Genomic DNA, 10,885 nt, shown 5'->3' on the forward strand with positions numbered 1-10,885 from the left:
ATAAAAAATTTCTACCGAGTGAGAGTAGGTGCTCTCGGAGCACCGTAACTGTAGACGCCCTTCTGGTTGGACATGCGCGCGTAGTCAAGGGCGCGTGCTATAGCACAAAAAAAGGGCCTTAATGGTGTTCTTTACCGCCTTTAAAGCCCCGTCAGTTATAATGTGTTAGTAGCAGTAAAAAACGCCGTTAAAACCCCTTTTGACGCATTTTTTGTGTGCTGTTGATCGCACGCGCTATCAGCTGGGCAAATGCGTCTATGTGTAACTCAATCGATTTTCAAGTGATGCCGAACACATCCGTGGGTCAAATGGATCGTGCCACCTAATATAATCTTTATATTATAAATATTCTATTTAAGTATGACGTCATTCCACATGAAAAATATATAGATGGGATAAGCTAACGGTAAAATTAATTTTAGCGACGTTGAGACGTTCAATTCATTGTGGTGACATATACGTGTAAGAGAGAGACGCCAACGGGGCTCTTCTTCTTCTTTTTCTTTCTCTTTCTTCTCCGCCCACGTTTTCCGGCGGATTCGATGGAGGAAAGGGCAGCAGAGAGCCCAGGGTCTCTCCGTTAGGTTTCCGTCCACCAAAGTGGTCCGAGTGATGGGTTTGGGTCCTCGGTGCTCTCGGGTTGTACCCCGTCTCTGTGCCCTCATCGTCACCAGCTTCTTCCGTCATAAGCCCACCACATCTCTCTTTCACTGATCATCTCGTCCCCAAAACGAGCGAAGGAGGGAAACAGAGGAGAGATTCATCAAATGGTCGCTGCCTGAAGGAAGAGAGGCCAAGCGAGTTCGGTGGAGAAGGAAAGGAGGCAGATGCCCATGGCGCAGAGGAAGGTCTACTTCGCGGGCTCCTCTGATCTGATTCCGGCGACGCACTCTGCAGATCTTCCGATCTCCTCATCTCCTGGATTCTATGGTGAAGAAACCTCTCTCTCTCTCTCTCTCTCTCGAAGATCCAATGATCTACCCCGTGCATGTCACCATTTTCTGTGTTTTGTGTTTTACAGAAAATTGCTGCACGCATAGAGATTTTCTCTGTTTGTGTTTTACACAGAAAATCACTGCACGCAGTAGCTTTCTTTTGTGTGTGTGTTTTGTGTGGCGGGCCGATCACCTTACCTCTCTCTCTCTCTCTCTCCTGGTTTTGTTTCTTTTTGTTTTTGCTGGTTAGTCAGAAAAATAAAGAAAAAACAATTCTGCTTCTCTTTCTTTCTTTTTTTTATAATCTTTTGTCTATTTTGGTGTTTGTCCAGTTTGTTGGTTTAGGCTTTTATTTTCTTCAATCATGCAAAGATTAAGGACCATATTCCTTCCTTTTTTTTATCCATTCTTCTTGATTTTTGACGTTCGTGAGTGTTGAGATTGACACTGTGCATAGGTCTCTACTACGACGATGATGAACTTCAACATGCTTTGTGACATGCTGTGATGTTGTTCAGATTGCACCAACATAGCTCCTCTCAATAAGATTGATGTTGGTGCAATCCAACTCTGCTTGTCATGAAGCATGTCGACCAATACTAGACGGGCCATGTGAAACAGAATCTATGGTCGGATCTATATATTCGATAAGTCTGACATTTCGTTTTTGTTTTACATGAATCTCATGTGCCTATTTCCCTCAAAAAAGAATCCCATGTGCCTATGATGTCTATTGTTTTATATGAATCCGTATCTTTCACTCTGTCTTGATCAGTTAATATGAAAGCTTCAACCACAAGTATATTTATTTTTGTAGTTTCTTGGTTGGTATATTTTGCCTTAATAATATATCTTGTTGTCGAAAGAAACCCATCTATTGATATGTTCTTCTTGATTTCAAAGATATAAAGTTGTTTCTTGAAACTTATTATTCCCTACTCTTTCCTTTATTACAATGCCCATTTATTTTTGTTGTTTTCAAACCCATGGGGATTGAGAGGGCGCACACAGAGTTTTATACAGCGTGACCAGGTGTAATAAACAAAAAAGAAAAAGAAAAAGAAAAAAACCCACAACCGTCTTAGGTGTCTTAACAGTTGGTCTTTATAAAGAAAAAAAGGAAGCAGATCAGGTCATGCTGAACATGAGCTTTTTGCTCATGCCAACATCGTGGTGGCCGTCTGTTTGCATTTTGGATGAATGCCACGTAGCATATAAATGTTCAGTTGACTTTTTAACTTTTCAAAATACAAAACGGACGGCCACGATGTTGGCATGAACAAAAAAAAACTCATGTTAAGCATAACCTGATCTGCTTCCAGAAAAAAATCATACTTACATAAGTACAAAATGTACAAGTCATAAAGATATATATGTAGGAAGGAAACTACCCTGGTTGGTTAGCAGATGGGTAGATGCTCCACTAGCATAGTAGCTAGTAATTTGAGTATTTTTGTTCAGTCATTTTTTATATTATATGCAGCTATCATCATCCTCACAGTTAGGATTATGATTTTTTTTTTTATGAATTGTAACTCTTCCTCATCCTCTACACTGGCATCAATGAAAGTTCAAACTTCATGAACTATGATCTTATGCTGATTCCATGATATAACGGCATCAGTAATTATTTAGGTTCAACCACGGTTAGTTTCCGAAGGCCAACCACAGAGACATCAGAAAGATCATTCTTCAGATCATACAACCAGAATGAAATCTGCGACGAGGAATTGGATGAATTTGTTAATGCGAGCGAAAAGAAGAGGCGGCTAACGTCAGATCAAGTTCAGTTCTTGGAGAAGAGCTTCGAGTTGGAGAATAAGTTGGAACCTGGGAGGAAGATACAGCTAGCAATGAATTTGGGACTCCAACCTCGTCAGGTTGCAATATGGTTCCAAAATCGCCGAGCTCGATGGAAGACTAAGCAACTTGAGAATGACTATGATGAGCTGAAAGAGAAGTATAACAAGTTGAAGGCTGATCGTGAAGCCATGATTCAGGAGAAGGAAAAACTTCAGGCCGAGGTATAATTTTCCTTTTTTTCAAGTTTCATAAATCCCCTATTTGTAGGATAAATTTGGCTTCATGTTAAATTGTAAATAAGTCCATCATATGGAACATGACTAAGTTTATGAACAACTGATTGCCTTATTTGCCTTTGCTTTTTTCTTTTTTCTTTTGTCTTGCCACTTTTAATCAGATTGTCATGTATACTGATAAACTGAACTCCAAAGAGAAAGATAGGAGAGAGCCAGAAGCAGTACCCCAATTGAGCAAAGATTGGCCAAGCTCTCAGCGTAGACACGCTGATGTTTCCAGTGAGGAGAAGCCAAAGAAAGTCAGCCTTGCATGTAAACAAGAAGAACTCAGCTCCACAAGCAGTGCCATTCCCGACGGCAATAGCCCACAGAACGTCTCAGAAGTCCATCATGTAGACGAAGGCAAAGATGGAGTTGATGAGAGTCTTGTTCCCGAGGCACTTTACGTTCCAAAAATGGAGGATGCCACGTACCAAGATCCACCAGAAGGCGACTCGAGTAGCTATGGATTTGCATCCGAGGATCAGCTACTCTGGTTTTGGCAATTTTGAGAATGAATGTACATATCAAGACTGTGTGGTTTGCTTTGTTGTATATAGAAAACAATAAAATACTCTCAATGAGAGAGGTTTAACTCTGTTTTCAGATGTAAAATAAGAGCTCTTTCTGTGTAGAGAACTTGCAATAATTAACCTCTTCTAAGAGTGCAACAAGAGCTAACCCCACATGGGTTTGGCGTAGTGGGATGAGGCCTAGGATGCTAGACAGGGCACCACCCCTTTGTGCAAGCAGAAACTTGGCAACTTTGTGATGGCAAAGAGTACAGCCACATAGTTTTATATTGTTAGGACAGTGATCGTAAGTACAGCAGGCAAAGCTGGTGAAGTTAAGTCCTTAGGAGATTTATGATGTTATTTTGCAAATGATTATTTTTAAAACAAGAACTGCACACCAAATAATAAATTTAAAACCAGTTCTTGCACTCGTGTAAGGTGGCAAGTCGGATCATCTCCTTTGAGAATAAGAGATAAGACACCTAAATTCACTTTAAAACCTAAAATAAATAAATAAAAGAATTACATTATTTTTTCAATTACAATGCCATAAAAGTAAACACGCTTTAAATAAAAGCAAATCATAAACTAAGTTTGAGACTTTTTTTCTTTGAGCTCAAATAAAAGGGTAATGATAGATATCTTTCTCTCCAAAGAAGCAACCTCTATGAGAAAAATCCCTGCAAAATAGAATACTGCAATTATCTCTAGAGTCTATACTAACAAGACTATTATCAAAATAACAAAATGCCCTCGAAATTAATAATTAAAAACCCATATAAATTAAATCTAACTAAAATTGTGAACAACTGAAAGGAAATCAACAACTAATCAAATAATCAACAATAAATCTATCCAATTTAACACTACTCAAAAAAAAAATTAAAACAAAAACAAGAAAATTATACTAATGGTCAACATAAAAAGATTGCTAATGGTCACCACTAAAAAGAAAACTAAATAAAAACACCACTAAATAAATTTCATTCCCATGATAAGGTACTTAAAAACTAATTAAAAACTAAGCAATGCAATCTAATTAAACGCTAATCAGAATATAAACTATACAAGAATCAATTCTAAACTAAAAATAATCACTAACATAATGATGAAATGCTGAAAGTTAATTAAAAATACTAAAACAAATGAAACTGCATGATATTCTATCTACCACTAACTTAATCAATACCCGGCTAATATCAACCAAATTAATCTTAAAAATGTGGGCGACGACAGAATTTAAAGCAAAACATTAAGATAAAAAATCATTTTAATCTGACTACTATTAAACTAAAATTAACAAATTACCAAAATTAACTAGGATACACTAGAACCGCAGGACACGCTATACTGATTGACGTTATTCAAGTAAATCTAATTTATCTAATTCTAATTAATCTAATCTAAATAAAAATTTTAAAATATGAGAGAACAATTTAATTAACAAATTGATTTAACAAATTAACATTAAACTATATGTCTAATCAAATTAAACTTATTCTATGCCTAACTACAAGCAGTAGATGAGAAGACTCACCTCAAGGGTTGTTTGACGATTTCTAATAAGAAAAGAGTGGTTCACCTTCCATGGAACCATATACCCACGTCTCTTTGTTGTAACTTTGAAGTCCTCTTGCTAAAGCATGTCTCGAAGTGGAGTTGTCGAAGGGAAAGAACAGTAAAAAAGAAAAGAGATGTTGGCAGTTGCTAGAAGAGGAGTCTCAGTCGCCAACGGTGAAGGTAAGTGGTACAATTGCACCACATTCTAGTTCTTGCTTCAAAATGATGTTTTTATAGAGAATAATGAGAAACCATCAAGGCACACACCAAATACGAAGAAAAATGATAGAGGTGGAGGAGACAAAAAAGAAGAAAACAATGTAAGGAAGAAGAAAAAAGAAGAAGAAACGTGGAAAAGAAGGTGGAAGAGAGGGCGAGTTTCCCAAAGAATGTTGGATGGCTGCTAGGGTTGCTGCAACCCTACTTTTAAATAAAATATTTAAAACAATTTAAAAAATAGTCTTATGTTAAAATTGTTTTCAAAACACCACATAAACTATAAAATTATTTTAGGTGTCACTTTTGAGGGTGGTTTGGTCTTTCTCACCTTGGATCTTGGGTTCTTAGATAGATTTGGGATTGGAACTGATCCAAGGTCCATGGTGGGATCTTTGGGTCAAATATGGATTCAATTCTTATTGAAAATCGATTCAATTACCTTGAAGTAGCTCTATCTTCTTTGTTTTGACTCAGTTTCTCATGAAATTCAAACTGAAGCCTCTTTGGACGTTAAACATTACAAACACAGGTACTTAAGCCATAAAATCAAATCTAAATGTATGAATTTGTAATACAATACTATGTATCTCATGCACTATCAATTTATCTATGTAAATATAAAAAAATACACTAAGAATTGTTCATAGAGTTGAAGTGTTCACATGATAGCATTGCATGGGGCCCATAGCTACAGAGTGCATGCCCCTACATGAAATGTTGTCATGTGATCGACTGTGTCAAATAACCCCTCTTTGCATCCCTGTTTGTTGTTTATGTGTTTTTTTCTTAATCTTAAAATTCGATGCATCGAAGATCGTTAATTTTTTAATTCTCAAAATCTCCAATTAAACAATAGAAACAAACAATCTAAAAACTTTTTTTTTTACTAAATAGACCTCATAGAACATATATGAAGGCTTGATTCACAAAAATTCCAATTCTAGTACCAGTTATCCCTACTATTTGTTGCTACCCTAGACAAAGTTCATTGTCGTATATCCATAGACAAGATGGAATGATAATATATTTAAACTAAACAAACTATTTTTGTGAATATATTAGAGAAAGGAAGAACAATAGATTTTCTTGTAATTAAGACACTTGTTTAATTTGATATTTCCTGTTTCTCTTGATCCAGAATAATCAACTTCTCCATAGGTTGGCTCCAACGTACAACGTGTAGCCATGTGATCACCTACTCTGCTGCAAGTGGGTCAGGCTTTACTTGCACTGTCTAGGAATAGACATCAGAAATTATTTGAGTATTTTTTTGTAAATTTCGGTTCTCATTCCAATGAGTAGAGTTTGATCTATTTGTGTATTTTCAGATAGATTGGGCAATGTCAATATATTGATGGGAAAATATTGCCTACACTTTTGAGTACCGTACTCTAGTTGAAATTCATAGGTGCAAGCTTTATTTGATTAGTTATACCCAACATATGTGTTAAGACATGAGTGGTTTTGATGTACTAAAACATGTTTTTATTGATAATAAAATTTTGATGCATAGTACATTATTAAAATTTGAAGCTCTTAAAAATCTTCTTATATAAGGTGATGGGAGTTTCAAACTTTGTCTTTTAACTAATCACCATATAGTTTATATCCATAGGGCTTAATAAAAAAAATATTTGAATAAATAATTTGTTTTTAATAGAGCATATGATACACTCGAGGGTAGCCAATATTAATTATCCCCAATTTGATCATGGCTTATTTAGTGGAAAACATATTTTGCATCCAAATATGTGGATACATGTATTTTGGTGCAATATGAACTATCCATCATTGTTCTTAAGTCACAAAAACATTTAGGCTATGTTTGCAGCTTTAAATAAGAGGTTGGCTTGTGGTTTCCACCATACTTTCGTAGGCTCTTGCTGTTTGGGAGCAATGGGGTCGTTGCTAAAAAAATGCATTGGAAATGGTGTTGACCACTTCAACACCAATCACCAGAGGATATTTTTGGCAACTCCATCTCTCAACATCATAAATTAACAAAAAAATATTACACTACAATAAAAATGTTAATTAGCGAAAAAAATTTGTGATAGGAATAATCCGTCACACATTTGTGATAGATTAGCTAGAGAAAACTAGTCGTCCCTAAAATTGAAATTAGTGGCGAAATTAGTTGCGAAATTTTTTTGTCTCAACATCTGTCACTAATTAGCGACGAAAACATTCTGTCTTAAACTCCGTCGCATCTTCGAGATGGATGAGTGACAAAATTTTTTTGTCGCTACTCTGTCGCTAATTTGAGTTGGCATTTAAGATGAAATATTTCTGTCGCTAATTTTTTATGTAAAACAGCCCATCTAGGGCACAAAATTCTCTTCTCCCTGCTCTCTCTTTCTCTCCTTCTTCTATCAATCGCCCCTGCGTTGCTCGCCTTCTCCACCCCCGCTCTTCGGCAACCCACCATCTGACAGCTCCCTCCAAAGACCTCATCGACCACCTTCTGTTCTCCTCCCTTGCTCATTCCCCCTTTATCGCCACTTTCCCTCGGGTGAGCCCTCTCTCTCGCTCATCGTATTTCGGCCACCTAGTGTAGGTGACTCCCACTTCGTGCCTGGCCCTCTCAGGTGAACTCTTCCCCCTTCTCTGTTGTCTTCTTCTTTCTTCTCCTTCTCCGATCATTTGCGGCAAAGGGGACGGCGCCACTGCCCACCCCCCTCGCTTTCTCCCTCTTCTCGTTTGACAGGGGAGGGGCTCAACCCCTTCCTAATTTTCCTCTCCTTTGGCGCCAATCAGAGGGCATTGGCCCTACGAACTCCCTTTTCTACCCCCCGTTTGGCAAAGTCAGGCTTGGGTTGGGCTCAGCCAGGTTGTCGAGCCCACCCCAACACTGGCCCCCCTCGCTTGCTTTAGGTCGGGCTCAGGCAAGCCCACCCTCCTCGCTTTCTCCCTCTTCTCGTTTGACAGGGGAGGGGCTCAGCCCCCTCCCTGTTTTTCCTCTCTTTTGTCACTGCCTCCCTTCCCCCCCCCCCTCGCTTTCTCCCTCTTCTCGTTTGACAAGGAGGGGCTCACCCCCTCCCTGTTTTCCCTCTCTTTTGGCACTGAACCAATGGCATTTGCCCTCCGGCCTCCCTTTTCTCCCCCCCCCCCCCCCCCTCCGTTTGGCAGGGTCAGGCTCAGGCCGAGCTTAGCCTGGTTGTCGAATCCACCCCAGGCCTTGGATTTGGGTACATGTTTTAAAATATTGTTCATGTTGTATGATAGGAATCTAAATATTAGAAATTGCATTGTATTGCCTATATAAATGTGCATTGCAGGTGCATAGCAAAGCAAAATGTGTGATGCTTAATGCTAAGCATTGCATGCGACTTAAAATGTCATGTAAATACCCATGGTGAGTAAGTGATGCAAGCATATCACATGTTATTTACTTTCTTGGATGCAATACTTTTTTGTTCACACACTCACTTAGTTGTGGATATCTAGGACTATTTTGCTGGAGTTTGGAGACCATGTTGAGCATGATTTGAATGTATAGGAATAAAAGTGTTCTTATTTTTGTAGTTCGGATTCCATGCTAGTCATAGTTGTAGTTAGCGGGATATTGAAGTGTGTTTGTTGTAGGTACATGCATGACATTGTTGTCATATGAATGATTGAATGTATTGCAATGTTTGACATGATTATCTATACTTACATGAAGTTAATTTCGATTTGATTATGCATTCCATGAGAAATTGTATCATGAAAACATGCTTAAAATGAATGTATCGTATTTGTGAATGTGATTTCATCTTTCTAAATATCTTTGTGATGTGTGTAAATATGATGTGATGCTGTTACACACGAAAATATTGAATTATCAATGCATGCATAATAGTTCATGGAATTACAATTTATGTTAAGCATGTTTATGGTAGAGAGGGAAAGAAAATTTACGCATTAATTGAAACAAAAAAATTGCTCACCAACAATCAACAAACAAGAATTTCTAACAGATTTGTAAACCACAACAAAGTGTTAACCAACTCAACACAAGCAACAAGCAAAACAAAGACTTTATGACCTACAATATGCAAATTATAGCAAACCAATAAGGAGAAATCGGTCATTTCATTCTCATTAACTTGGAAAAATGGAACCTACTTTGTAATTTTATCTGAATGTGTGGAAAACTACTTTTGCTTGACCGTAGTTTTCTTGGAGGTGAATGACATCATATATATATATATATATCAAATCATTATATCCACCATCAATGCATAATAAATTAAATATTTTTTTCATCATAGCATTATTATGATTCTCTTTTAACTGTTTAAGATGATATCTGTAACATCATAGGATAAAATGACTGCAAACCGTGAATGGATATACTGTAGGATAGTTGATAATGAGGTGTCGCTTGAATATATGGATGGTGTTGACGGTTTTATTGAATTTGCAATGGCAAGTGTCACTACAGTGGATCCCACCGGTCGAATCAGGTGCCCCTGCACGATATGTAAGAACAATCGATTTGTAGAACCTCATGGTGTTAGACATCACCTATATAGAAAGGGTTTTGTTAGTGGTTATCAGAATTGAACGCTTCATGGTGAAGAATTTTGGAACAATTTTAACGCACGAGTGAATATGGTGCACTATAATCTATATGTGGATTTGATATTTGATGTCGTAGGACCAGAACTGGGTTTTGTTATGGGTCCTACTGATGTACCAACTGGGGTAGAGGAAGAAGCAACAAACGATGCAGCTAGTATATTTTATGACTTACTTAGAGATGCTGATGAGCCATTGTAGAATGGTTGTGAGAGTCACACTATTTTGTTTGTAGTTCTTCAACTACTGAATTTGAAGTTAGAGTATAATTTGAGTCAATCATGTTTTGACCGTCTATGTTCTATTGTGAAGAGTATGGTGAATGATTGACAACCTTAAAGTCAATCATGTTTTAAAGAATATAATTTAATTTTCTGTTGACAACCTTAGAACACATATATGGATGATTGAATCACTATGATTTTTTTTGACAGCCTTGGAACATATATATAAATGATTGAATCAGTATGAAATTTTGTTGACAACTTTAGAACACATATATGCATGATTGAATCACTATAAATTTTTTTGACACATTTAGAATACATATATGCATGATTGAATCACTATACATTTTTTATGACAGCTTTAGAACACATATATGCATGATTGAATCACTATGGATTTTATTTGACTGCCTTATAACACATATATGCATGATTGAATCACTATGAAAGTTTTTTGACAACCTTAAAACTCATGTAAGAATGATTTCATCACTATAAATTTTTTTTGACAACCTCTGAATTCTGTTAATGTCCTTCACTTTATTGCTAGTCTATGTATCATTCAACCATGTTACTTTGATTGCCTTATATTAGGTGCATTGCATATAATTTATTTTATTATATTTTGTTTATCAATACTAACATTTTGGTTCTCTTGTAGGATGTTGGAGATGATCAGTGTATAGGAGTTGATGAAGGCATGGATGAAGGGGCAGATCGAGACAATGAAGAGGATGATACTCTGAATCTTGGCGAGGATTAGCTTCTATGTGTTGAATTTGTTTCAT

General features: G+C 37.0%; 1 protein-coding gene across 1 annotated transcript; it reads left to right on the forward strand.

Moving 5' to 3' along the window:
- Window positions 1-541: 541 nt before the first annotated feature.
- On the forward strand, window positions 542-3,596 carry LOC149833740 (uncharacterized). Its single transcript, XM_090009835.1, has 3 exons — window positions 542-930; window positions 2,571-2,959; window positions 3,136-3,596. The coding sequence occupies exons 1-3, from the start codon at window positions 828-830 to the stop codon at window positions 3,523-3,525; spliced, it is 882 nt and encodes a 293-aa protein (XP_089865961.1). The 5' UTR covers window positions 542-827; the 3' UTR covers window positions 3,526-3,596.
- Window positions 3,597-10,885: the final 7,289 nt, after the last annotated feature.

The sequence above is a fragment of the Nuphar pumila genome, chromosome 6 (genome assembly GCF_984573655.1).
Source record: "Nuphar pumila chromosome 6, dmNupPumi1.hap1.1, whole genome shotgun sequence".
Lineage (NCBI taxonomy): Eukaryota > Viridiplantae > Streptophyta > Magnoliopsida > Nymphaeales > Nymphaeaceae > Nuphar > Nuphar pumila.

Bases quoted from the DNA above. Each gene is read 5' to 3' on its own strand.
- LOC149833740 (XM_090009835.1), top strand. From the start codon at position 828: ATGCCCATGGCGCAGAGGAAGGTCTACTTCGCGGGCTCCTCTGATCTG. The intron at 931-2,570 runs GTGAAGAAACCT...GTAATTATTTAG, and splicing joins CTCATCTCCTGGATTCTATG to GTTCAACCACGGTTAGTTTC. The intron at 2,960-3,135 runs GTATAATTTTCC...ACTTTTAATCAG, and splicing joins AGGAAAAACTTCAGGCCGAG to ATTGTCATGTATACTGATAA.